The sequence below is a fragment of the Neophocaena asiaeorientalis genome, unplaced genomic scaffold (genome assembly GCF_003031525.2).
Source record: "Neophocaena asiaeorientalis asiaeorientalis breed wild unplaced genomic scaffold, Neophocaena_asiaeorientalis_V1.1 scaffold183, whole genome shotgun sequence".
In the NCBI taxonomy this organism is placed as follows: domain Eukaryota; kingdom Metazoa; phylum Chordata; class Mammalia; order Artiodactyla; family Phocoenidae; genus Neophocaena; species Neophocaena asiaeorientalis.
The window spans coordinates 4,025,718-4,039,097 of record NW_020175199.1 but is presented as its reverse complement, the minus strand read 5'-3'; the positions used below and the strand labels follow the sequence as shown (position 1 = coordinate 4,039,097).

The following is a 13,380-nucleotide window of genomic DNA, read 5'->3' as shown; positions in this document are numbered from 1 at the left end:
ATATATAAACAGTTTTGAGTCATTCATTGAGTAATACCGAGTGACTGAGTGCCAGAGATCCAAAGGTGGACAAGAAAGACTGACTCACTGACCTCAAGGAACCTAAGTCCTAGTGGAGCTAACATTCACTCAAACAATGTTTGTCTAGCTTATGTGACCAACATCACAAAGCTTTAAGGCAGAGAAGAAAAACATACTTATAAAATTCTCTCCAAAGTAATCCTTTCTCAATAACTAATTACTGCTTAGCAACACAATATATGACCAAAGGAAAAAAATTCCAGAGTGAAATAAAAGGTTTTGTATAAAAAGGGGTAAGTAAATCACCAGAATCATACTTGGAAGTTCTGGGTACCTCTAGTTAGAAATATTGTGCTTTTATGTAAAAGACATTCCACTCAAGTTCTTCCAAATCTGACTAAAGAGGTTATGTAATCCCTCTGAGCCTTCGTTTTCCCATTTGTACAAAAAGATAATAATAACCATTCCATGGGATTGTCATAAACATGGTACATACCTGGAGCACAGTAAATGCTTAAATAAGTGTCAGCTGATTTTATTAATAATATTATTTATAGATGCTCAGTTCTTTTTTTGTTTTGTTTTGTTTTTTGCAGTACGCGGGCCTCTCACCGCTGTGGCCTCTCCCGCCGCAGAGCACAGGCTCCGGATGCACAGGCCCAGCGGCCATGGCTCACGGGCCCAGCTGCTCCGCGGCATGTGGGACCCTCCCGGACCGGGACACGAACCCGTGTCCCCCGCACCGGCAGGCAGACTCCCAACCACTGTGCCACCAGGGAAGCCCTAGATGCTCAGTTCTTGATCAGTACTCAACCACTGTCAATTATATCTCTCCAAAGAAAATGGGAAGAATGAAATCTGTTTCAAATTGCTCCAAAATATGGAAGACCTAAAATGATATTATCGAAGTTCTCTTAGTCATTACGGGGAAAATAATCTCATTGTGTACACTGGGACGTTTGGAATGAACTGGAAATTTTACATGCAGTCTCGGATTCCAATGCTGTATTATCTGTGAAGACTGTACAAGCATCTCACTCTCCTGGAATCTTCCTGTGCATGAGCAACATGTTGGGAATTACATGCCCCATTAGCACATTATTACAAGTGACGACTGCGTAACTTCTCTGAGGCCAGACTAAAGGATGACAAGAAAGAGGGCATTCTAGGAGAGACGGCTGGTCACCCAAAGCCCACAATGTCACAGGTGACCTTTAGTAGGAGATTCAAGGTCAGAGTCTCCCCAGACCCAGTCAGACTCTGCAGGCAGCCCTTTGGGTACCTGTGTCCTCCCCAGCACCAGACTCTCTAATCAAACAAGTGTTGGGTACACTCGGTAATAGGCAGGGTCTCAAGTTAATCATAACTCAAATGATATTTCACACTTAACCTCTCTCTACAATTCAACTCAGTTTCAGAAAATTACAACAGAACTTCATAAATGCTCACGGCATTTCATCTCACTGCAAAATTAACTGACTAAATAAGAGGTCACAATGCCAAAAAAGAAATGCGATAAAAGACAAATAAGAAAATTACAAGGTCAAATAAACTGCCCAGCCAAAGTTGTTTTAGCAGGAAGATCACCTGGTGCCCATTTGCAAAGTTGGACTGGACTTCAAGTTATTAGATAATTAACGTATTACACCAAGAGCCTCCCACATTATTTTTAAAGTTAACAGGTGTTAACAAAAAAGCAAAGGTCACATTAATGAAGCACCTATGTCCCCAAAACTGTGTTAGGTGCGTTACAAGTATCTTAATGCTGGGACCATTAACCTCCTAGTAAGATTAAAATGGATTATATTCGTTTCATCTCTTTTAAAATCACCATAAATTATTTGAGGGGTATTTAAGAGTTTTAAAAATCACATTCTTTGATACATCCCTCTACGACTAGAAAAGTAAAATAAATAATTGTGTATAAAATGTATTACTTGAATCAAGTTGGAAAGATGCTTCATTCATACTTTTAAATACTTATCTACCTCAAAGAACCAGATTCTACACACACGTACAATCATGCACATACACGCTTGAGTGTTTTTCCAAAGCCACTAAACTGAAACCTAAGAAGAATGTCTCTGTATAAACCTGGGACTTCTGATTTGCTGAGAAGAGGCTCCAAGTTTGGGGCCAGAGTTACACACCCTAGATAAGTGAAGCTCATTGGAAATCCTCCTCCACCCTCCCCCACAAAGGACGCAGCAGCTCCCCTAGACGCAGCAGCTCCCCTAAATCAATGTCAAAGTCCGGCATTTAAGAATATCAGTTTGAAAGGGCGCTAAATGAGCAGCCTGCCCAGCGCACTCCTCTATTAACCCACGGGAGGAGCGCACACACGCGTCCCAGGTCACAGGTGCGCGATGACAAGTCACGCTAATCTCTGCCTGCAAAATAACGTGCTCAGACCATCACCGTCACCGGAATGGTGCTCTCACCAGAGGAGCACCCGTCTTGGCCAAGGTCTGAGGAGGTGGGGCCCGCTACCTGACTTTCTCCGTGGCTCCTCCCGTTCTCGGCCTTGAAGATGGACTTGGGCTTCCGGGACTTGAAGTTGCCCATGCTGGGTCGCAGCACGTCCAGCCTCACGGGCTGCTCTACATGCTGCGGCGGCTCGCGGGATGGCACGGGCTCCTCTAGCGGAGCCCCGGCATCGGGATAATTTTCTTTATCGTCTTCATCTCTAGAACAGGAAAGACCCAATTTAGAAAGCACCCTTTTTGTAGAAGGTGGACATGCTGGCAACAGGGAAGACCAGATCAACAGGCTTATTAGAAGGATGAACTAAGCTATCTATCATGATTATTTCTGTAATCTGGTCAGTTAATAAACAGTGACTGCTTTCAAATTGAAAACAAAAACAAAAAGAGTCTAATAATCCGCCCTGGGAAAGAGAGGCTGGTGACACTCACTGCTGCTCATTTACACGGTACCTAGCAAACTTTTTAGTGTAGGCTGCTTCAGAAGAACTGAATGTCACTTTTTAGATCACACCACATTCCCTTCCCATCTTTGCTAGTGGATACATACTTTCTGTAGTTGTAGCTTTGCACATACTATCATACTTGTTTTTCATTTTTCACTTCAAGATCGTTTCACATATGCCATGTTTTTCTCTCACCAATAATAATGTGAGATATTCCAGTTAGCTACTGTCATTCCTACATTATAGATTAACACTCTAAACCCTAGAGATTAAATAAAGGGCTAATTCACCCAGACCTGGAGTGGTCAGGTGGGTCCCCAGTCTCTCATGCATGTGTCCTTGGTTCAAGGCATGATGCTTCCTCCTCACTGGCAAGTCTCTAACCATCTCCTTACAACTTGCAGATGCATTTAAAAGTCTAACTGGGGTCTATTTTAATAGAATACATACTACCTCAATAGAATTAAGACAAGAGCCAAGTTTTACCCAGCCAAGCCATCCATCTGAACAACCCTCTCAACGCAAAGCCAAAGATCCCAGTATCTGGGTCCTGAGGGTGTGAACGGCTGGAGAAGACTGACCTGGCTGGCGTTACCTCCACACACTCAGCGCTGGGAGGGCAGTGTTCATTTTCAGGCATCGATCAAATTCAACACAGCATCGCCCTGCCCCTTCAATTGCCTCAAAAATAGTGACATAATAACACTCTTATTTGAAGTCATTTGTCCCTCTTAAATCTAGATGCATTTTGTTTTCTTATTTTGCTAAGAATTCAGCAACTACCATAGCCAGATGGAGCATTCCCTCTATACAATCAATATGATTGTCCTTAACCCATTAGCAATCATTCAGTACTAGATCACGCAATTCTGTAGGACTGGCCACTTCCCTCAGGTGGTGTTTTTCCCTCCTGTGCCCTGACCAGCAGTACCCATAGAAGAGATTTTGGCAAGGTCAGCTAGCAAGCAATTCCTCATGGCTCAAGGATACATAAAGCCAAGAGACAAGAACAGCAAAAGAAAGATTTCTATGTCGACTGCTCAGGATGCCTTTTTACAAATAGAAGATGAAACTCACTAAGCTGATATCAGGAAGATGAGCTCCAGTTAGTCTCTGGGATAAGAGCAAAGAAAACATTGGGCCAGGATGTCTGGAGCATGGCCGGGGTGCATGTCATTGGACAAGATGTGGAAATAAAATGATATGAAAGAGTTAAACTTAAGCCTCAGGACAAACTTAGTATCTGGTAAAGGAAAACCCAACGGGTGAAATAATTCTTCATGATAGTAACTGAAAACACAAACAACAAAACAATGTCAGTGACACTGGTTAATATTTTCCCTTAAGATCTATAATTTAAAAAAAATTGTATGTCACTAATGGGTTTGGAAACCAATATCACACCATGAGTTGGAACTACACTAGTTCATTTGAAATGCATGTCTCTCACTAGTGACAAATACTACTCATCCACACACCCTATGCTCCTGGGTGAGCAACGGAAGAAGCAACAGCGACCTCTACCATAACCTAAATGTTCCTCATTCGAGGAAGATTCTAGCACACTCAAGAATAAAAATGACTTTTCAAATCTAAAACGACGCTTTTGATAGACTCCTTCCTAAAATAATACCTGAATTTTGTTTTACATATCATATTTTCAAGGTGTCCAAAAGCTATAAATGTCATCCTTGACTTGAAAAACGGGGCAAAAAGCATCTGTATCTCATTACACAAATATAAAACCTAAATAGAAATGTCATCTTTAGAAATACATTTCCAACCTATTACTGGTTCCTCAGAATCCCCAAAACAGAATATAGGTAACATAATTTATGTCACCGCTTACTGGAATCAGTCATAACTGAGAACGACCACGGTGTTCTGAAAAGAACAAGAGTCCAAAATATCCTCCTACTTGTTAGAAATGCAGCCAGAGCCACACCACCTCACCTCTGTGACCCTCATCCATAAGATGCCGGCATCTCTACGTGACAGAGGCAGTATGGTCTCTGTGAAATGCCTACCAAAGAAAGTTGGCTCAAGACCACAATCCAATAAATGGGGGCTACTCTCACTTGGGGCCTTGGGCGAGTGGTTATTTGCAAAGAAAAAACTGAAGGTTATTTTTAGTCTTCACAATACCTCCAGGATAAATTCCAAACTCCTTAGCAGGGTATATAAACCCTTTGTAATCAGGTCTTTGTTTATCTCTGGAACTTTATTTCTTACCACTCCTGGCATCCTCAGCTCTCAGGGTTCCTGCCATCCTGAACTGCTTGCTATACCTTCAAGTTGAATTATTTTCTCTGCCCTCTGTTGGCTTACCAGTTAATTTGCTCCCTCTGCTTGGTTTTTCGGCCTTATATTCCACCACAAAAAGAGTCATGTGACATGTGGAGTTTTCTTCAGGAATCCATCCCAGAAACCTCACTGGGCTATCTGGTCATTCTAAGTGAATCCTCTGTTTCCCGCTAGTAAAACAGCACTTAATGCACTGTAGCATCATCATCTATATTCTGGCCTGTCTCCTCCAGTGAACTGAATTCCTGGGAGCAGGGATTGGTTTGAATTTCTCCATCCCGTATCTCCACTGGTTTCTGGCACACAAAAATGTATGAAACAAAGGCCTTCAACAAATGTCTGTTATCCAACAAGTGTCACACAGACCAGTGTCCAGATGCTGCCTCATAGCGGCTGTGTTATCTTGGATGAGCTATAATCCCTCTGAGCCTCAGTTTCTCCATCTAGGATGAGGAGGGAAACATCAGCTTCCTTTCAGTTGTTTAGATTAAATAATAAAATGCATGTGAAAGTGCTTGAGTGAAGCAAATGTAGAAGAAATGGTTAACATGAAGGTTCTGCCATCATATCATGAACCCGGTGATGACCAAGATCCAGACACTCAATGCCACGTTTGGTGAATAAATCTAAAAGCTCTTCCTTAAGGTCTATGATGGGAACAGATGTGCTAATCAATGCTGAATTCAATAGGCATTTACTGAGCATTCTCCATAGAAAAGGTACCGTCCTGAGTGCTAAGGGGGGTATACAAAAGTGGACAAGACAAAACTTCCTTCAACAGCTGATAAGCTATTAGAAGAAACAGAACGTGAGAACAAAGTATTAGAATTCAAAGAAGAGACTTGAGATACCAGACCCAGATGGTTTCTGTCCTTCATAATTAAGAACCAAGCAATGGTGAGTCCTACCTGAGACTAGAGCAGTCAGTCTGATCTTCATGCACAGAGACCGTGTCTTCGTCACACCTGGAGAGAGGAGGTAAAAGCACATCAGATCCAACTGTCTGCAGCAGCAGAAGCAGCAACAGTCTAAAATTATCTGACGATTAGCACAGGAAACTAAAAAATGGAACAATCTTTACCACTCTCACTCATTGACTCTCACTCAGCGTCAATTCCCCAACGTCTACCAGGTAATGACACCGATGTTGTCATATCATGTGAGCTTAAACACTTAGAACCAGAGGTAACACTCCTTTTTCGTCCACTACTCTGCATCACCTAAGCAAACAAGATCTTAGCAAGAACCTAAGTGTTCACAGCACTTGAGGGAACATCTGACACCAACACTGGTGGATTGCTGTTGGCTCAAAAGAGACTCCGCTACATGCCTCTTGGCACTTCTTCTGCCTCAAGGCAGTCCCAAACCACACCAGCTGCCCTTTGGCTCACTCCATTGGCCTCCAGACTTTCTTGACATCCTTCCTTTTCACAAAATTTCTGAAATAACCTTGTGAAAAATTCTTGGCTCTTCCATATTGAAAACTCTCCAGTGTTCCACGCTGCCTAAGTGCCTCTGGAGGAGGACCATTCTCTCACTCTGGTGTATGAGGGAGCCTTCGTTCCTATTCTCAGCCCTTCCCACTCCGCCTCACCCCACACCACTCCAGCCTGGAATGCTTTTTTCCATCTTCAACTCCTACTCAGCCTTCACTGCTCCAGCCTCACAAGCTCTGTGAACTTTCCTCGCCACGTTCACCCACGTGCCATGTTCCCATTTTAACCTTAGTACAGAATGGTTTCCTCTTCATTCTGAGGTTTTAGTAACCAACTAGATCTTGCCTAGCACTGTTATGTAATTCCTTTGTACCTCTGAGATCTTTTAAATTAGTTGTTAATTCCATGAAAAGAAATAACCATCATTTCTTTTTCTAGATACACTGCCACAGTGCCTACAATGTCACCCCAGAGTAGACACTCAATAAATGCTTGAATCAAATCATTAACTCAGGCCCCTCAGCAAGTCTGTTCCCTGGAATAATGGAACAAGCATTTATTGAGCACTCACTGCCTTCCAAGTACTGCCTTAGGCACTGGAGCTGTGCTTCTCAAACTTTTGGGGATTCCCGATTGACCAGCTGGTTTTCTATTTCCAATCCACTGTGGAGAGATAATTTGGTAAAAAGGTCGCAGGAATATCAAATTCCTATAAAAGTTATTAAAGGCATACTCCCTATTTCTGTACTGTTCTTGTCTCAGACAAGAACAACACTTTGAGTAGCACTACTGCTAAAGGACAGAAAGTTGAGAAAGACCGAGACCCTGCTCTGACAGAGTCCCAATGTAATGAGTAGACATAAGTAAATAAATATCTACATACATAGATATAACCATCATACAGTATTTATACTACATGAAACCTTTTAAAAATTTAAAATATTCCTTACCAGCAGTGGTGTATAATTTACCCACAAAACAAATGGATGAAAGTTTCAGTCCTCTTCCCTTACTATCCCTTTTAAATTATGGTTTTGTAATGAATTAAACAAAGGCTCTAACCTAACAGACTCTAACCCTCTTTACCTGCTGGCAGCTGGGGAAAAAAAAATGCATCGACTTAACAAAATGCTCTCCTTAACAAAATGAACTCAATTTCCTTGCTTTCCCATTTTTTTTTTTGACTCTCAATAACCCACTTTGTCCATCTCATGGAAAACAACAATTAAATTCCTAAACGTTGTCTTGTTCTCCTCCATTAGAGGCAGTTACTGTAATAGATCATCGGAGCTGTATAATGAATAAAAATGTTTCCCAATAAAAACAACCTAGCTAAGTAGAAAAGCCAATGAAGAACAGAAATCTAGAATTGTTGCTTCCAAAGAACTAGGGTTCAAACAGAGTTTCAACCTTAGAGCTCAACAATACCTATTGTTTGGGAATTTGGCAAGAACTATTTTTTCTCCCCCTCATTTGATTTATTAATTTTTCTTCCCAAAGTACAATTAGTTAAAAATAAGAAATCGGTACCAGAACATACAAAGTTGCAGATGCTTTCTGAAATATGAAGCCAGACCTAATTAGCTGATCCGATTTTAAGGACTACTGAACAACTCCAGTCATCACTCAAGAAAACACAATTCCTAGCTTGCAGACATAGCGATGAAATAGATCTCCTTATGGCTTCCGTGGCACACATATGCAAGCTCTTTTAGTTCAATTTCCATTTGCTTTGATGAAGACCATCAAGCTCTACTCAATTAACATCTTTCTGATTGTTCTACTGATTCCTCGCCCAGGAGGCCCCCACAAATGCACAATACTGGCCCAATTATAAAACTGGATTCCACACTGGGAACCCATATCCAAATATTCCTACTCCTGGAAAAAAAATCAACTCAGATCAAGTGTCCAACTGCTCTTGGGCATGAGATTCTCTTCCTACATGTTATTCCAATAAAAGAATTTAAAGACCAACGCTTTAATGATGTTCTTTGTAAATTATCAAAACCAGGCATCTTCTAGTACAAACTTTTTCAAACTATAAACTGTGACCTATTAGGAGGTCCTGAAATTAGACAGTAGCTCAGCATTTTGTTGTTACTATTGGTAGAGAAACAGAATAGAAAATGTCAGTATAGTGAGGGTTAGGTGTTATTTCATGAAACTTGTTTAAATAAACCATATCTATACATTTGTGCTGGAGTGCAACATAAAATGTGTTTATTGTTCACAGTAAAAATGTGAAGACACCTCTATTAACTGACTTCCTTTGAGGTTCTCATCAACTAGATTCTAAGTTCCCAGAGCTCCTAACTTGTTGTTGCCCAGACAATACATGGATAATTTGTCCTCGCCATCATTTCTTTGTGAAATGCTCAGGGTCGTAACTCTTCTATTTGGACTTTTGCTTCCTCTATCAACCACAAACAAGAAAAAGTTAGATGGTACTTTATAGTTCACCTTCTCTTTCATATGATCTCAATTAAGCCTGACAATGGTGTGAGGTAGGAATTACCTTCACACAGGGGCTGAGGAATTTCCCAGGATCCCGAGGTGTAAAGCAGTGATGCCTGTGTCACTTCTGCTCCACCACACTAAGCCCACTGAACAGTCTCTTCAGTCTACGTTCCCAGGGGTTCACAAGAGAGAGAAAGACTTGTTTCTGAGGATAATGGTGGAGTAAGAAGTACCCATGAGAGGTTCTCTTTTTTGTCTCGAGGTAAATAAGAAGAGAGATCTCAGTCTGGTGATTAGATAAAATGTAGTTGTACCCGGAAGGGGACTTCTATTCCCTGCAGTACCATGTCCCTTGAAGGCAAAGTTGCAGGGGTATAGCCTGCAATCCTGTGGGATTTCTCAAAGTGTGTCTGATTAAAATACAGGTTCCACTATATGCAATATCCTGGGATAAACCATAATGGAAAAGAATATAAAAAAGAATGTGTATGTGTGTGTGTATATATATATATATAACTGACTCGCTTTGCTGTACAGCAGAAATTAACACAACACTGTAAATCAACTATACTTCATTTTTTAAAAATAAATTAATTTTAAAAATGGGAAAAAAAATAGCAAGTTCCAGCCTCATCTCCACCCCCAGCCCCACTAGATCAACTCTCTGGGGGTGGAGCCCAGGAATGCGAGTTTTTCTGCCCTCTCCCCACATAACTAGTATGCTTCTGAACAGTTCAACACTGACCTAAAGGTTTAAAAACCCAGACCAGCAAGTGGGCTGACTCCAACATAATCACCCATTTCTAGGTTCCCACTTGGGAATAAAGCCTGGGAAGCTGGATTTTTCACAAGCCCCCATTCCCTTCCCCAGTTGATATTGATAATCAGTTGGTTTTGAGAATTACTGCTTTGCACGATAACTAATTTGTTGCAGAATTCATTGCTGGGCAGGCTTCATTTCAAATAATGGGTTAGCCAGGGCAACAGAGGAAATGACCATGGAAAAATAACAGATGAAAGGGCGCTGCAGATACAGAAGAGAAGGCCAAGGCCAAGGCCATTCTGATCTCAGAAGAATGTGGGTAGCAAAAGAAATTGAACTGGTCCAGAGCTGCACAGACAGGGCCAGGCATGGGAGAAACTGAGAAAAGCATAAAATACATCCTTGAGTCCCTCCCAATTCCCCTTCGCCTTGACTCTTATAAGACCCCGAGCTGGCAAAGCAGAACCCTCTTAGGTTAGACTAGCTGCTAACATAATTTATATTAAAGTATTAACGACAATTTGAATCCACCTCCCAGGGGCACAGACTTTTTAATTTCCATTTTAATAAGGGTCACCACCAGAGTTCTTCATCCAAAAACAAAATCATCTCTAGATAGAATTTCAGGCACTAAAAAAGATAAGTACGTGTAGGTAGGAGGAAGTAGGAGTGAGGTGGGGATAGGAGAAAGGGGACGTTCTCTCGTATCTAAAACATATAAGAGAGGCAAGTGCCTCCTCTGTGCATGCCGAGACCAGACGTGAACATTTACTGATGACATGCTACTTCTTTGTCTCAGTGTAGTGCATCCTGGTCCTGCTGACTTTAGGGTCATGCCCAGAGAACCACGGAAAATGGTTCATATTACTGAGGGGAGGAGAAAATACTATATTAGATGATGACTAGCTTTAAATGACCCTCGCCTGTACTGTTACACCTATGAAGATTTGGTATGCTTCAAATGTTCTCCTCAGATTTTTAGATTAGCCAGATGGCATTCCCATTGTCACTCAGTGCCTTTTAAAATAAATCACTGTCACTTCTGTGAACACAACAGGACCTTATGCAATCAGAACTCCTTGGGGAGTGTCCAAAGACAAGGTACCAGACTTTCCCCAGCATTTAACTATAAAACCATTTTTTTAAAAACTGTCCATGTGAAATCTAGAATTAAGTGACTCCATTTTGAAGCTGCTATGCCTACGGCTGACTTTGAGGATTCAGCCACACAGGGGTCCTGAGAATCAGGCCCAGGAAGCATCTGGTGCTGCAAGCACAGCACACGGAGGAAAGCAATACCTGTGCACCTGAACCAGGGAGTCACAGCCTCATCTTTGGCCTGCATGCTTTGGCCTGCATCTCTCCCCACTCTTAGGCTTTTAGAAAAGCAAAGCTGTAGCACCATTACCAAGCAATCTCATTAAGGGGACACAGCAGGTCCCAATGAGTATTCTACATTGGATCTTCTAAAATCAACCCTGGGCCTTTTTTTTTAAAAAAAGTAACTAAACTTAAGTGAGCCCAAAGCTCAACACTGAGAGAGCAGCATATCCAAACAGAGAAACAAAGGAATGTGAAAAACAAGAGGGCCTGGGAAGCCCTGCAGCCCTCCATCAGCAAGTCATTGTGACAGTGACTTGAAATTCACATAATTTATTTGCCTTTTAGGGAACTTTAGCAAATAACTCCCAAGTTACCGGGACTTCTGTTTCAAACTTTTTTTGATGCAGCGTTTTTAAATGTAGTTGAGTATACAACCTTATACCCCCTTTTTCCTGAAAAAAATGTTTAGAGTGACTTCTATCATAAGGTCCCGGAAGTAAACATAATGAGTTAGCCTAGAGAAAGACTCCTAAATAAAGTATAGACATTTCACACATATATGGATATATATAAATTATATATCAGTTACATATAGTATTAGCATAATATACTACCTGTTAATTTTTAACATATACATATAACATAGTATTAGAAAAACATATTAAGAAAGGAATGACAAGAATTAAAACCACAAACTATAAATATCTAATAAAAAAATACCATGCATGCTGGCCTTGAGTAAAATATTCACTCCTTCATTCCATGTTTGAACGGTGTTAGTCGTCCCAATCGAAAGCTTTAACCATGAGACTAGATAACGCATTCCTCCTATAGCCAGATCTCTGAGGGCAGAAGACAAAATTGACAAAGGGCATGCAAGAAAAGTTTACTCTACTGTGTCTTAAAAGTCTGTACACAGCAGAGGGTGAGACTAAGTTTAGCCTATTTATCACATGCTGGAATCCAACTCATTTCACATCCATCTCCTATTTGCCGTAAATGTACACAGCATGCTCCATGAAAACAGACACCAGCGTTGGCAAAATACAACAAAGCTTTCCTATTGACATGTCAAAGAGATTTATTTTTTTTTTAAATCTGAACTCCAAGAACACGTATTTTGGAGCACTGAGCTCCCGCAGGCCATCAGTTTGTTTTAATCGCTCTCCCGTAGTTGCTAAAACACTGATTTCAACCTGTAAAGATTTCTGGGCCCCATCAGTCCCCACATCTCGCGGGCTTCACAACCCCAGATTACAGGAGACAATGCGTCTAGTACCCAGAGCGGCTGGAAACGGTAGAGAATACCTTCCCGATAGTTGCTTCCTGAGAAAGGCATGCAAATCTTATTTTAGTGACAAAAATCACTTACTCTGTTACAGCGGTGCTGCTGAAGGAATTATCCTGAAGGCTGAAACAGAAACAAGAAAACATCAGCCAAGTCCGGCCGGGGAGCCGTCTCCCTGATTGCTCTCCGGGAGTTAGAGCACATACACAAACATGGCATTGCAAGGCAAGTCTCAAGGCTCCCCGGCACACTCGCTCTACCTTGGGCTGCTGTCTGCACATGCTCGCAACGACACCCCCAGCAGGGGCCCGGCCGCACGGGCGAACCACAAAGCCCGGCAGCCCGCGAGGCTGCGGGGACAGAGCTGGGCGGGGCGCGGCGACGGGGCCGGGACCCCGGGACCCCGGGACCCCCTCGAGGAGCACCTGGAGCGTGACCGCGCGACCCCAATCTCGTCAGCCGGGCGCCGAGTTTAATCCGGGCCTCCCGGTGCCCGCCACCCCCGGGAAAGCCTGACTGTTTCTGCCTAGGTGCTGAAATCCGCGGGCGACTTGCTTTCTTCCAGACGTCTCCTACCAGTTTTACAGGGCTACCTCCCTCTAGGGATGGAGGCTCGCAGAGATTCAGAAACCGTTCAGAAAAAGCTGGAAGGGAACGAGAAGGGGGAGGGAAACATAGCTGCTGTTTTGGGGGTGTGGATGTGTGGGTGTGTGTTTATTGCCCAGGAAAAAGAAAAGCCTCTGAAAGAGGGCTAGCTGCATCACACCAGATCTGTCTGCACTCTGTTATTTCAGTCCCGAAGAGGAAGCGCCCAGCCCCGGACTGCAGAGCTGTGAATGAGCCCACGCAGGGCGGG

General features: G+C 42.4%; 1 protein-coding gene across 3 annotated transcripts in view; it reads right to left on the bottom strand.

Moving 5' to 3' along the window:
* The window catches only part of FAM13C (family with sequence similarity 13 member C), a 130,499-nt gene extending 117,804 nt beyond the window's left edge, over positions 1-12,695 (bottom strand). Inside the window, exons 1-3 of one of the 3 annotated variants that reach the window (XM_024765238.1) lie at positions 12,609-12,695; positions 6,163-6,219; positions 2,512-2,707 (exon numbers count right to left, since the gene is read on the bottom strand). In XM_024765238.1, coding sequence (XP_024621006.1) covers positions 2,512-2,707; positions 6,163-6,219; positions 12,609-12,670 — 315 coding nt within the window. In that variant the 5' untranslated portion in view covers positions 12,671-12,695. Of the gene's footprint in view, positions 1-2,511; positions 2,708-6,162; positions 6,220-11,956; positions 11,963-12,608 lie in introns of those variants that run through there. The other 2 variants (XM_024765239.1, XM_024765240.1) reach the window with 2 other exon arrangements.
* Positions 12,696-13,380: the final 685 nt, after the last annotated feature.